Raw genomic sequence first — 16157 nt, forward strand, 5'->3', positions numbered from 1 at the left:
AATTGTGAACATCGTTATACATAATATGATTTTGCAGATAATTACGGAGCTTGTTATCTTTAAGCTCGTACGTCAATGTTAAAGTATTATATGTTGTTTATTTGACAACATATTTAAATTTGGTAACATAATTTTAACTCTTGTAAAAATATTGCATTTCAAATTCATCATCATTCCCCTATTTTGTATAGCCTCGAGTTTATTATTTTGGGTTTCGATGCATAATAAAAAACAGAGGAACAACAATTTAAAAGGGGAGTTTAAATAAATTGTTTACAAGGGGCGTTATCTTTTTAAGCCATTCCACCTTATACAAGTTATATTTTTTTTACATTAACCCCACATAGGAGGCCCTGAGGAAAATAATTTGCCTCAAAGCCTATGTCATCTTTGGGTATTCTGTGTGGGGATCTTTTTTCAGGAAAGGAAGTAGAAGAAGTTCCTGGAAGGAAAAGGATATAAGGGGTGGGTAAGAATCTAGGGATCAGTGTGCCCAGGAGTGACGGTTCAGTATCCTGGCCTGGGTTGAGGTTTTTTATTATACACTATTCAGAGAGCCTTCGAAATATATCAAACTTTATATGTTTTCAGGAAAATCGTGTCTTTTCGACATAGAGAGCGACCCGTGTGAGCAGCGCGACCTCTCCAGGGTATACCCCAACATAGTCCGCCAGCTCAAGCAGACCCTGGCCTACTTCAAGTCCTACCTGGTGCCGCAGCCGCCCATCGAGCACGACCTCAGGGCGGACCCCGCCCGCTTCAACTACACCTGGACGCCGTGGCTGGACAACTGCTACGGGCCCTGCGACTCATAGCGGAATAGAACTCCACTTTAGTCTAGCAATTAAAAGGCAGTCGATTTACCTGCACGGTTTTCTCCGCTCCTTAGGTCAAAAGCTAAATCATACAAATATGACAGACATTCTGTGCCTTTTTAACGCTAATCGAAACCTAGTATTTTTGAACGTTATGTGTAAGTAAGTAATGTGAAAAATTCCTGCGTAATTCGGAACATTATTCAAGTTCAGCGAACTTTTAATCAAATCATACTAGCGATAATGTTAGTACAGTAATAATTTTATGAATTAATAATTCTACATCAGAAAAGCGTGTTTCTTTTGTTCAAATGCTTGACAGACGCTTAGATGAATTAATAGAGTGAATATTCGTTACTGAGACAACCCGCGTGGTTTCACGGAATTCACTCCAGTGGACATACTTTAGCATATATTTATTTGTTATTCGATTAGTATGAAAATAACGCGTTTTGTGTTATTATAATCTTCATTTTATTTTATCTTTTATTTAGTTCGGGATATATACGAGTACATTTATACATTTGAAAAGTATTTTAAATTCCCGTTTTAGTACAGGCACAATTTAGATAATTTAATTGGATAGGTGTCGTAAGTTTTATTAATTTCATTTAGCCATTCAAAGAATATGTACCAAAGTGAAAAGGCCGCTAAAGTATGTCCACTGGAGCAGATTCAATGAAACCACGCGCGTTGATTCAGTATCGAATCTTACAGGATTATTAAATAAACAATTTAAATTAAATAATTTTTTAAACAACTTTATCGCTTTTTCGAATTATTCCCACAATCAGATCCAGTTTTGAAAATGAAACTTTAACTCAAAGCAAATCCAAGTTCTCGAGATCACTATACCGGAGTTACATACAGAATCACAACCGAAATTGGTAAAAAAAATTCGTTATCTGACTCCCCTAATTTTTCCTACTTCCTACCATATTATTGGCTCATCGATAGATATCTTTTAGCGCGTGAAAAGTAGGAATTGAGGGAATGGATCTGCATGCTTTATTTAGTTGATAGAGATCCTAGGATGGATTAAAAAAGTATTAATGTTTGTATTAAATTCTTCGTCCATTTTCGTTGCGCTTTTATATGACCCCTTCATTATCATGAAAACCGTGCTTAAAGGTGTGACAAATTCTATATACATTCCTATCTTAAATAATATATAAACCATAAAATAAATTGTACGTAAACGAGGCCATGCAGTTTGTGTGTAATGAGGGTGTATTGGTGACACTGGGGTAAACATTGATAACCCAAAGCACGACATATTTTTTTATACTTAGAAACTAAATACTTTCCGTGTGTTTGAGAGCATGTTCTGTAGAATGGGGACAACAAAAGCAAAAATCAGTTAATAATCTTTAAGGTAAGGTTAAATATTGCTTCTACAACCACATCCTCAATATATTATTGTTTAGGCTAAAAACACATACTTTGTAATAAATCATAAATATTTCATTCCTTGCGTGTAAATATTTCTTACACTAGAGATGCAACGAATAGTGATTTGGCCGAATACCGAATATTCGGCAGCGCTCTTGGTCGGAGCGCCGAATATTATCGCTACTGCCAATATGCTAACTGAGGGTATGGAGAAATATGCAATTACAAATGAGATAGATTTTTTATTTGGAAAGTGCTCGTCTCGATCGTAAGGCAAACCCTAACAACTGGTGGTCTGCAAACGCAAAACAATATCAAAACATTTATCATTCGTCACCTTGCAGTGTTTTCTATAAGTATTCGGCCGAGTAATAGACAGTATTCAGTCGAACACCAATAAGCCGGATACCGAATAGTGGCTGAATATTCGTTGCATCTCTAATCTACACAAAAATTCAATCACAGTAATTGCGTGCATTTAAAAAGATTATCTAGTTTCAATATTTCAACATTGGTAGGTACCCTGACCAGAAATGAATATTATTTTATAAAATGTTTTATACAGGTCAGATTTTACGTCTTTGTGGAATAATGTTAGTATATACACAGGTATGTACTTATTCCACTGCCTTTGCAAGTTGCAAACATTTCAAATTCCAAGGGTCAGTTGTTTGAATGAGGTTTGGAAGGATATGAAGCTCATAGCCCGACATAACTCCATGGACTGGAACATCTCCACAAATAGCTTAGACGCATTCAATTGCATAGACGTAACTCCATAACCTCCCATATTATGGTGGTCAAATATATAAGTACCAATGTCATAATATACATTGAATCATCTAGAATATCCATTAGAAGTTTAATACCGCATTTCACTACAAATAGTTCATCAATTCAACTATATTATTTAAATACAATTTTTTTGTGTTGTTTTTTTTTCCATTTCCGAACTCATACTCAAAAATAATATTGTATTTGGAGACTATTGGAATATATAAATATGAAACTGTCATCAGCATTTCAAACACAGGTTTTTTTATTAATGTAATAATATGTTTATTCCCTTTTGTCTTGAATTTCTTCAAACAATCAAAAAATATATTTTTTATCGTTATCATTATGAGCATGTAATTATATAATTTATACTAGTTAATTTTAATAGTAACATTAACTCTTCACTTTCATACCAATATATTGTAATGTGAAATTATTTTCTTTAAAAACTTGCCAAAGAAAACTTGTTAAAAGTGTTCAATAAAGTTAATAAGAGATGTTATAAGTTTTATTGCTCCTTTTCCAATATATTCACATGTTATCTGAAAGTATGCTGCCTGTTGTATGCTGATGATGGGGTGTTGATTTCAATCAACTGCTTCCAACCGTCTGGAGGCAGTGAGGCTACGACATCCCCAATTGGGGTAGGTGAGGCTGAAGGTAGCGGGGAGGGAAGGAGATGGAGAAGATGAAGGTTATTGGCTATTCATATCTGGTCACCAAACACGGCCAAAGCCATTTCAAGCATATTTTCAATTCTGAATGGTAGTCGTGCGCCAGGGCGATACTGAGAGTATCTTCCACTCTCTCAGTCTCTCGTGTCTAGAATGAACGAAGTATGTATGAGGAATGAGTTAATGATGAATGTAAGTAAGTCTAAAGTCATGGTGTTTGAAAGAGAGATTGCGAAAATAGTGCAATATAGTCGTGAATGAGGAATACGTGGAGCAGGCGGATGATTTTGTGTATTTGGGAAGTATGTTAACGAGAGAAGTAAAGGCTGATAAAGATATTGAATGAAGTTTAAATGGTAAAAGGAAACTCCGTTAATGGAGGACTAAACACGGATAAAAATTGTCCAAAGAAGCGAAGATCGCAGTCCACAATGGAGTGCTGATACCTACCCTGATATGTCAGTGAGGCATGGAACTGGCAGAGGAAGGACGAAAGCAGACTGAATTCTACGAATGAGCGAAGAAAGCAGTGTAAGGATAATATATGACGCGATTGTGAATGGTAGAACCAGATACTTGAGCTGAGCCATGCCAAGAGTCGGAATAACAGATGAGTATGTATGAAACGATGTATTAATGTGAGTCTGGCGGTAAAGCGCGTTTGAACACAAAACGCGATTAATGTAAACTGAAGTGGTCCCTTCGATTATTTTAAAAAAAACTAGCTTAAAATTATTTCAACACTTATTGGCTATTCTAAATGTAATCATATTGTTTGACCCTGAATCTTGTTGCCATAATAAAGTATTTCGAGGAAATATAAATTACGACTAAATACAGAAACTTTTCTCATTGAGTTTGAAACCGTTCAAGCGTTCTGAACAATCAACGATGTTAATAAATATGTTTTGAACCAAGGCGCTTATATTGAAGATAAGTATGTAATATACTGTGTACTTATTGGATATAAATATGTTATGAACGGGTGCTTATATTGGATATATGTAATCCGACTAATATGCCCCCATACAGGATCTTTATTAGCGTCTAATCAAGTTGTCCAACTTCATCCCAAGAAGTCCCATTAAAAGCTCCAGCAGGACGACAGGAGGCTGTGTAGGATTTAATGCTAACAAGAAGTCTATGAGCTGCCTCTCCGTTTTAATAATGTGTGAGTTTGTGTTTTCGTCACGTTTTAGCTAAGGCGATGGAATTAATATCGCTCTTGGATGGTCACCGAGCTGTGTTGGATGAATTCAAGATGTTTAGATTTTATCAAACTCTTCATTTCTAAATGACACATCTTAAAGGCAGCAAAGATGGCGGTCAATTATTTATCTTTCAAATGTTTCTATTCCATTTTTACAATAACAAAACATCACCATTTTGACTATGTAAGTTCTTTTGTACTTACTATGCGAACACGGGTGTGAGTAACAATATAATTATATTAAAAGGAACGAAGAAACACACTGTTTGTAAATATAAATAATCAGTGATTTTGGGAAAAAAACGTAAGAAAATAAGTACATAATCCAGCTATAATTTTAATCGAAACAGCTTTAACCGCTTGAGGACTACGCCCGAGTACACTCGTGCGGTTTTTGTGTGGATATTTCCATACCTGAAAAGACTCGGGCAAATTTACCTGCAGAAAAGACCACTTCTAAGAACATAGATACTATTTATGGTATGCGTAAGAGAGACAAAAGACAGCTGCGATCGCGGGTGACATTACGCGATATAAGTACTGCGCAGTAGTGAGGTAGTGTGTTTTTTGTTTGAATTACGTGATTCAGTTTCATTTTTTTTATATTCTTACTTTATGTATTTGCATTCATAAAGCATTATTGATTAATTTCGATGAATATTTTTTTTTTATGAATTCATTTTATTTCTTAGCCTACACTACGCACCATAACATCAATTTTTAATTCCATTTTAGTCCCGTAATGTTTTTATGAAAGATGTTCATTAAATACAGTTCATTCACCAAAAAATGCTATTTTTCATTTTATAGTTATTACTGCAATGGTTGTCTTTGGCTTAAATATCTAGTATCTACTCGTATTTGGTAACAATCCAGAAACTTTGATTAAAAAAACTTACAAAGCAAAGATAAAAGTGAAAACCTCAACAAATTTATATGAGTAGTAAAATTGCCTTTAGAATACTTCATGGTTTGTGACAATTCTTAAAATACATTATTATTTACGAACTACACCAGCAGCGAAAGGTTTTGATTTGTGCGCACAATATGATAATTTAAAAAAATCGCCTAAAAAGATACAAACGTGCACATTGGTGCTAAAAGAAAATATAGTAGATGTTTGGTACTTTTTTGCATTAGCCCCATACAGGAGGCCCTGCTTTGGGGATGCTGTGTGGGGTTTTTCCGGAAATGAAGGAAAGGAAGATCTGAGAAAGAAAAAGGTATGAGGGGTGGGTAGGAATCTGAGGGTCAGTGTGTCGAGGAGTGTTGGGGGTTTGAATTGAAGCATTGGGTGGAAAAGAAGAGTTATCGACCTAATACCCTTTTTTCTATCATTAGCCCAAACGATAGTCTGGTACCTGTTTTACCACCTGACAAAAATACAGTAATGAAGCGCGCCGTTGGAAGCGCGTTTTTAAAGAGGCTGCTAGAAAAAATCCCAGCCCAAAAGGGCTGTAAAAAATGTATTAATGGTAAGTAATATGATAAAAGATTGGAGTGTTGCAATGCGAAACATATTTTTAAAACTTCAAAAAATCAACGTTTTGCCATATTTTACGAAAATTATTAAAAAATGATAAATGTTTTAAAAAATAAAATAACAATATTTTCTAGTGTTTTTTTATTCTGATTTTTACGTTGGTGTTTATTTTTAAAAGCTGTAAACTACTCTTTTTTCCATTCTAATAAAATATTGCTTCTGATACTTAACCACTGTTTTTACTTGCAAATCATTAAACTTGTTAGAGGGGTAGAATAAGGGCGTGGTATCCATGTACAAAAAATGTACTTACATGACAGCTATTTAATGTTCTTACTATTTGCGTAACAGATAGTTTGCCCATGTTTTGTAAAACTGAATGCGCTTATCTCAGAACGCAATTTTAGCGAAAATGACTATTTTCCACCCAATGCTTCAATTCATACCTCCCACTGTGGTGCAAAGCGATGGGTACCAGTGCCTAATAATAACAAATTATATTCATTGCGTTCTTAAGATTTACTTTCTACCTGATTCTCGATAATTATTTCGCCATTAGTCTTAGCTGATAGCCTATTAGGATCTACTTAACTCAGTACACATTACACCGCCGACCGTGTACACTGTATACGTACACTGTAGCCAGTAAATTATTACACAAACAGCACTGTAGATACAATAAATGTATAATAAACAGTAGGTACACGGAGATTTTAGCATAAAGACGAATTGTGTAAACACGACGTGTTGCGAAGTCAAATTGAATTTTATTCAAACACTTTAAATGATGAATTTAAACAAATGATTACAATAGTGTTTATTGAAGGGAACATTTACTGCTTAAAAAATCTGTTAGTTATTTCTTGTAACAGCAAACGCGCAAGAGTTAAAAACGTCCTAAGTCAGTACTGACAGTAGTACCTAAATTTTTCAAGATTTCAAGCCGTCCTAAGTCAGTACTGTCAGAAGTACCTAAGTTTTTATAGAAAGCACTTCCAGTTTTATTCTTTACTCTATGTTAACGATCGAATCAAATACATAAATAAAATTATCAGAATGGAAAACTTTTGTATGAAACTTATGCCTTTTTGAATGTATTTGAACCATTATACTAAGAACGTATTTTTTCATCATCAACATGATTTTTTAGTTTTTAAAACAAATCACTCTCCTTACAAAGTTTTTGTATGAAATCGAGTTTCCTTCGCGTACTTTTCTTGGCTCTGAAAGTTTGAACTAATCGCATTTACCTTCCTTCTTAAATTCACAAATTGATTGATGAAAAAACTTTGGTTTTGTAAAATCAGAAACTATTGGATATTGAAAATTTGTGCACTCATTCTTTCCTTGAGCAATATCCCCCATGACGATTTCCTAATAACAATTACCGCATAATAGTTCCAACTGCCCGCAGACGGTCGAATTATGACGTCCCAACAGGCCTAATTAATAAAACATAAATTTAATAACGTTTTATCGGTAAGCCTTGATAATATATTATGACGATTCAAAGAATTTTCGATGTAATGGAAAAATATTCGAATTTTCATGAACACGTGTTCCGAAATCATGAAAAATATTTTTATCATTTTAATAGATTCTTGATGAATTGGCAATAGTCATTTTTCCATGCGTTATCCCCGATACGTTGTGAGGCTGAATGAAGTGGGAGGGGTATGAGATGTTGAGAAGAAGATTTGAGAAGTATCTGGTTATTAAGATCTGGTCACCAAAGATGGGTACTGTTATACCTACCAATATTTTTTATTTTGAATTGTGGTCTTTCACCAGGTTGATCCAATATCTACCACTCTGAACACCAAACAAATATTTATTTTTATATAATTAAACACTGGTTTTTGGAGAGTAATAAATGAATACGTAAGTGAATATTGAAGACTCCTATCCCCAAGGATATCAAAAATCCGTTTAAACAGCTCATTCTCCCCATTACGTTTATTTGAATAACAGGTATTCAGTTTTTTGTACAAATTATTAAAGACAGCATTTGTATTTCAATTATCAGAACATAAAACTGTTTTTCATCCTACTACTAAACGGAACATTTTTCCTGCTACTAAACGTAACATTCAAGACGATTGACCTTTTGTAATTCAGAAAATCAGAATCCAGGTACGCAATATACAATTACGCAGCCCATAAACTCAAATGCCAATTCGTACCTGAGCTACGGCTTAACTACGTAATGCCTGGTTGTGCTATATCCCAGACGTTATTTGATTAAGCCCATCTCTTGATTTGTGTGCTTATCAGAATCAACGGGAAATGTTGGCCCATGACGCTTGTTTTAATTCCTGTTTTTCATTGTTATTTATTTCTTCATGTGCTCCATTAAACAGTTATACACCAATAAACCTATTATTACGGGTAAGATATGAATTATGTAATCAACTTCATAATAGAGTTCCTACGTATATACTCTGTCTTTTTTTAAACACACGTTCCTAGTCCGTTTTAAGTTTAAACCTTGGCTTAGTGCTTATAGTTGGACTATCGACCGCAGCGGGAGGGATGGATTCATGCGTACGTCACTCCTGGACACAATTCACCTAGATTCCTTCTTACTCCTAATAAAAGATAAAATAGGCTTTGATAGAGAAATATATTTCTAGGGGCCTTCTTTGCGGGGTTGATGTAAAAATGCTTTAAATACATCTGATTTTTTTAATACTTTACAAAGGTCTTCATGGCATCCCCAATTATAGCATATTGGAAAACTGAACCAAGTGGTTAGAGGAAAGAGATGGCGAAGAGTAAGGTTGGGTAATACGGTAATGGTTCTATCGGTAGGTTCTCTTAAACGATCTATTTATAAAATATGTTTTTATGGAACACCTTACTTTCCTGATTAATTGAAAGCAAGCTATGCCACGATGGAGAATTAGTTAAGGGTGCAAAAATACACTATTAAAAGATCAAGTCAATTCGATGTTCAAATGGAAATGTAATTGTTTGAAGCAGTCAAAGCACTCGAATGGTGATAAATGAACAAAAAAATGAGATAAGTACTGTCATGCAACAACAATGTAATAATAAGTAGCTTTGTTTGAATTAATTTTGTTCGCAAGTCTCCAGAAGACTGTCCCCTTAAGGTCCCAAATTGGTTATTGAATCCTCCCTTCACATTGCGATAGAGGGTAGCGGGGTTGGTTGGCTGAGACCTGGAAGATTAAAATCCCATTACCCCGAGCTACCCCAATCCCTACCCCATCCCCTACAATAGCGGGACGTCCGTCGCCTTGGGGCGGATCAGGCTGTGACGCGGCTAAACATTGTCCCCGACGCGACCTGTTAGCTTCTATTACCTACTGCTGTCAATCGAAACCTTCAACCGAGGAACTTACCCATTTCCCAACGAGCGCAGCCTTCGCGCTACTGCCTTCTGCCTTCCACAGAAGGAATCAAGGGCGTATTCCCATGACCATACAACTTGCTTACCCATAATAATATAGTCTGTGAATACTTGACAATCGGCACTTCATTTCAAATGTGTAGATCTATCCAGATCAAAGAACTGAAATAATTAAAAACAGATAATATTTTTTAAATGTTCAGATATAACAAACGCTTTGTGGGTATAAATAATAATTATAATATTTTTTATGTAAACACTACAATGATCATAACTTGACGATACTTAATAAATATATTTTAGTGAAAAATAGATTGAATCATTACAATATTAGGTGTCAATTTTTTTTTCTTCTCGCGTTATATAAATCACATAAAAATCAACCTCACTAGGACTAAGCCTGTATTGGGGTTAACAATTTCTAAATTTGAGTGAAGCAAACCTAAAGTAATCACTTCATGCTACGTACAAACTCAAAATATTACAAAAGGAAGAAAAAATATACGTGTGTTACATGAGTGGCCAGAAGGGTACTTTGAAAGTATATTGTAACAATATTTGAACCATAAATAATCATTAATCATTACTTCCAAGAGGAAACAATGTAAATAATAAAGACAGCTAGTATAGGGTGACACTGTTTTTAGCAAATGAAACCTACATCTTAAAATGTTATTATTTAAGAAAGGACAAGGGTGATACAGTGTCATGGCAATTCTCTGTCAACACATTTAACAAAGGAATTGGAAGACTTAATATGAATTTGAAGAATATTAAACATAATTGGAGCCTGATAAAATAGTTTCTTTGACCAAAAGATATTTTGTGGTCGAGGGGTAAGGCTTTTGACTAGCAAGCCAAAGGTCGCCGATTCAAATCTCAGCGCGTGCAAGTAAATTTCATTTGATTAATTTGTGTTTTGTTCACAATTAATTCATTTAAAATAATGTATAGTATTCTTGCGGTACGTTCTAGAGTGGAAGATACTCTCAATATTGCCCTTGTGTAAAACCACCATTCAGAATTGAAACGTTGCTTGAAATGGTTTTAGCCATATTTGGCGACCAGATTTGAATAGCAAGGTACTCTCTCACCTTCCTCTTTCCCTATCTCACTCTCCTCCCTACTTAAGTTAGCCTCGCAACATACCCCAATTGGGGATGCTATAGTCTCACTCCAGACGGTTGTGCGATATCAACATAAAAAAGACTCCAAAACTACTAAAACGATTTCGTTTAAAATTTCAAAGTTTGTTCTTATTAGTGCGAGGAATGTTTAGAGAGTATAAATTGTAGAAAAAGTCGGGGACGGACGGTGAAGACATGAATGAAATAATTATTTGTGGTAAAATGAGGCGTGCGTAATGAATAGATGTTAAGAGACGTCCGAGCAAGGCATGGCACGATCAAGTGAAACAAATAATGATGGACCGAAAAATATTAGGTTTAAACTTTACTTCAAACCATTCATACCTCCGACCAACGCTGTGTTAACCAGTATACAATATATATCTAGCTAAAGAGTCATGAAGTTTTCATAATAAACCGATGACTGTCACAATGTCCATACATTAAACCTGAAAGTTTATTGGTTTCAAGCAAACCACATTAGTTATAAGTTTTCTTACCAATTTTATTGGTTTATTGTTTCCGTATTTACTTCGAAGAACTTTGATACAATAATGCTATGGAATTATTACAAATAACTACGAGCGATGTAGAAAATAAATTCTGATTCGAGTGAGATGAATACTCATTTGTCATTACTCAATCAATTTAATTGAAAAATTGATACAGAAAAATATACGGTCGCATCTAGGAGGATTTCCTTTAAGAATCACTAATATTGTCTTCAATAATTAAATATTATATTTTGAGATTTCACTCATTAAATTATTCCAAAAATAAAATCTCATCAATTGTTCAGATTATTTTCCAGATGGTATTAACGTTTCAAAAACTTTATACCAACTCCCTGCTCATTTTTTGGCTGATTTGACATTCTCGTTCGTAGAAAATTTCATCAAAAATTTGATGTTATCTTTGTTATTCAATATAGCCAAGCCTTTAGAATTTTTTAGGAAGAAATTTTATTTTTTCACCTGGAAATGATAAAAAAAGGAAAAAATATCGACGTATTTACCGATTACTTAACTACTGTAACTTCGTAATCAAATTACAACTTTTTACAATCTCTGCCTCCGAACACGCACTTTAAGTTTTCAATTTAAGCTAGGTATTTCATTTAAACGCAAGTTTAATGATGCAATTAAAAGTTCACCTCCGAGTTCGATCACGTGACAAAAGATTAATCCGGTAAGTTTAAATTGCCTTCATCGCGGAGATGTGGAGTGTTTTGTGGGTGACGAGATGTGCCTGGGAATGTTATTTGTGTGTGACCTCAAAACTGGTAGTATGTATTATTCAATTAGACTATTGTAGTATGAATTCATCTGCGAGGAGTATGGATTGTTTTATGAAAGATAGTTAAATTAAATGCCTCGGTGAGTAAGGGATTTCACAAAATATTACGTTACTGGGGTTGGATCGTCCTACACGAAGAACGACTTTGTTCAGAAGCTACATATCAAATTAATTTATATTTCAATGAATTTTGACGCTCATAAATTATTGTATGTGAATATTTCACAAGAGACTCAACAGTTCCCAACTGTCTGGAGCCAGTGAGAGGCATAGCATCCCGATTGGGGTATTTGTGACGCGCAAGGTAGTTTGTGAGGGGATGAAGACGAGGAAGGTGAAGGTGTACAAGTACCCGGCTATTCAGATCTGTTCACTAAACACGGCTACAGTCAATTCTAGCCATGCTTCAATTCAAAATTCATGTCTTTCTCCAGGGCAATACTAAGAGTATCTTCCATCCTGGAAAGTGCCGTAAATATGATGTACATACATAATTTTACATGAATCGGGAAACAACACTAATTAATTCATTTAAATTTACTTTCGCATGCCTGATTTTAACACGCGGCTTCCGGTTTTGTAATTAAGAGATTCTTGAGTAAATTTGAAATAAAACTGATACACCACACAGGAAATGACAAGCTTCCATGGTCAGCTTACCCCTTGACCATGGAAGCCTTCCATTTCCTGTGTGGTGTATCAGTTTTATTTCAAATTTACTCAAGAAGAAAAGAAAATAATTGCGATGTTTAATACGTTTTCAGGGGTTTATAGGTGTTTAGCTTGATTTTCTAATAAATATGCAGTTATACGTATAATATTATGTACGTTATTACACAGAACCTTTATCGTTCCAAAATACAGAACTAACTTACCATTAGTAATGCCGCTCGGAAAAATGATTCTGTTACTAAATTACCTGTCATTTTCCAATTAAATATTCAACAGTTCAAAAACGCGATCATTATTTAATAAAATAAAGTAAAATGTTTATTTGTTATTGGTTATGTACAACTGTAAATCTGCATTTAAAATAAAATAAATATAAAAGTCTGGTTTTAAAAATTTATAACCTTCATCTCTATGACAAAAACTGGATGTTATCTGTAATATATGATATTTGGCAAACATTGATTTCGTTTACCGTAGACGAATGAAACTTACAGAAACTCAAAATTCTTATTATTTTTTCATCAAATTCTGAAACAAGTGCCCAAAAGATTTGCGAACAAAACATTGGTGGCCTATTTGGCGAATATTCCTAGAAACATCAATTAGCAGAGCGCAAACTTTTGAAGAGACATTGGTTTCGTTTGTAGCAAACGAATAAAACTTACAGCTACAAACAAAATGACCTTGTAGAGTGCTAACACACTTATTTGAACTTTGAACAGATAAACGGTCTTATTTCTAAAAAAGTTTTGGGAAAGAATTCGTGAAAGTGAAATAAAGAATCTCGTATTTCAGATTTTTTCGGGAAAACTTTATACCTTTTGAAAGATTGTGGTAATTTCACATCTGAAATTAAAAATTTCGTAAAATATACAAATAAAAAAAAGAGTAACAAATTATGAAGGTGTTTCCAACTTTTTTTTTAGTCTTGTTTTAGTTTTTCTTTTTAAGTAAAATAAATAATAACAAGAAAACGCTTTTGCAATTCGTTTGTTTGTTATTTAGTTATTCTTAGCTTAACCACCGCCATCTTCATTAATACAGGCCATGCTGTAGAAACTGAACTGACAGAAAGCTTGTGTTTTAAAGTAGTTAAAGAAACCTGTGTTTGCACTTCTTGCACAGGGTTAAGCAGAGTTTTGTACCAATCTCTGAGCTTAACTAAAAGTGCTAAAGAAGTCCAAAAACTCTTTAACTGTCAGTTCAGTTTCTACAGCATTATATAGAAACTGAACTGACAGTTAAAGAGTTTTCGGACTTCTTTAATTAAATAGACCTGTTTCCACACTTCTTTCACTGGGTATAGCAGAGTTTTATACTAATATCTGCTAAACCTAAACTTAACTAAAAGTGCCAAAGAAATCCAAAAACTCTTTAACTGCCAGTTCACTTTCTATGGCATGGCCTGTAATCATAAAGATGGCGGTGGTGTAACTAATCGACTGAGAATCTGTTTTCGAATAAACTTTCTCAAATATACCCTTCGACAAATTTAGTTAATCACCAATTTGATTAAAGTCCCCCTTTAGTAACACTTGACACGAAATCTCAGAATGTCAAATTAACTAGTGCTTATTTGAAGAACGTCAAAGAAATCAATCTCACTGCTTGGCGGGAAGGCAAAGTGTGATAGAGGTAAAAGCCATCTCTAGATGTGTCACTTCTTCTCATTAAATATTTTTTTTATTCTGTCGTGTTCTAAATACGTTGAATAATATATATTTATTAAGGACGTTTACTATACTTTAAACCATTTTGTAGATTTGCATTCCATTGTTTCACAACTAACTGAATAAAATATTTTATACATATTTTTTATTTATGTGCATACCAATCTGCTCCGGCCATATGGAATCAATGAGACTATTAGGGTATCTTTTTTTGGTACGTTTTTATTTAGTTATGATTTTTTTTACATTTTTATATCTAAAATCTCTATAGTTTCACGGAGGTAAAAAAAAGTAGAAGTATTCCGGAATTAAAATTAACATTCCTAAACATGTATTTTGGAAGCACCTTATTGTTTAGCTTAAATATAAGTATTAGGGTATTGTAAATTAGTCTCACGCTTAAAATTCCTATTTTTTTCTGCATAATAATTATCTTAGAACACCTACTACAATTCAATACTGCTCGCATGCCTCTGTTTTCAATTATTTGCAATTTCTTTATCTGTGTTTGATTGCACAAGAAAATGACACTAGAACAGACTGACATCTTATGGGGCTGAATGTAGTAGGGAGGACAAGGAGATGGAGAAGATGAATGTGGGTAAGTACCTGTCTATTTAGATCTAGTCACAAAACGAGGGTAAAGTCACTAAGGCAATATTTCAATTCTGAATGGTGGTCTTACATCAGGGCGATACTAAGAGTATCTTCCACTCTGGAACGTGGCGTAAATATACTACGTATTGTTTGCAAGGAATGAATTGTCAAATAATACAAATTAAAAAGTGAAAAATTATTTGCGCCCGCTGGTATTTGAACCCACAACCTTTGGATTGCTAGTTGAGATAAATATATTAAATATTGCATGTCTAAACCATAACTCTTTAGTATCAAACTTCAATTTTTACAACTTAATCTTTTTAATATATTTGTATATTCGAAGAAAGAATTAAGAAAGAAATCATCACATAATCTTCTCAACAGATAATATATGTAATTTCCAAATCTGTATAAAATGAAATCTTTCTTCGCAGAACCATTTACATGCGATAAATCCAACCAGAGTACGCTAAACCGTCATTCGATCTGTCGTGTTTGTTAAATAATACATTTTTAAAAGTCCGCTACGCCCCATAAACTCTGATTGCTGTTTGATATCCTCTACGTTTCCTCGGCCAAGGATGAGGGCGGATGTGACGGCAAGCCGGTAGGCGGCAAGGCGCTAGGGCGGCAAGGCGCTAGGGCGGCTGCCAGCGCAGTTTACTGCTAACCGTTGTGCGAGTCATAACTCTAACACCGAGGCGGGCAGGACCTACCCGACGCGAGTGATAACACGTGGACGAGAATGTAAATGATTCGGAAAGTAAAGTTACCCTCGATCAATTGTCAACTTTCACATGTAGATAAATTAAATTCTAAAGTTTACTAAACTTTAAGCTCACTTTCTCAGCGTTGGATGTTTACGAATAAAAACTTTATAACTAGCTTAAATAATAATGTTTTTTTTGTTAAATATTAAACGAAATTTTTGTTTAAAAACTGGATAGAAATACTTTATTTTATCACTAATAATATTGCAAATTTTTAGTCTGTGATATGGAGATTTTTTTACGTTGAATCGAACTTCTTATGTAGTGACATTATCAGCCAAATATTAGAAAGAAACTT

The 16157-nt window shown here is 34.2% G+C and overlaps 1 protein-coding gene across 1 annotated transcript in view; it reads left to right on the plus strand.

Annotated features, from left to right (window-relative positions):
* LOC149423964 (arylsulfatase B-like) overlaps positions 1-3350 on the plus strand; it is a 95957-nt gene extending 92607 nt beyond the window's left edge. Inside the window, exon 10 of the mRNA XM_089632207.1 lies at positions 592-3350. Within this exon, the coding sequence (XP_089488333.1) occupies positions 592-815 (224 nt within the window). The 3' untranslated portion in view covers positions 816-3350. The remainder of the gene's footprint in view (positions 1-591) is intronic.
* Positions 3351-16157: the final 12807 nt, after the last annotated feature.

This window comes from Hesperophylax consimilis, chromosome 5 (genome assembly GCF_061612785.1).
Source record: "Hesperophylax consimilis isolate HC1 chromosome 5, BYU_Hcon_1.0, whole genome shotgun sequence".
Classification (NCBI taxonomy): Eukaryota; Metazoa; Arthropoda; class Insecta; order Trichoptera; family Limnephilidae; genus Hesperophylax; species Hesperophylax consimilis.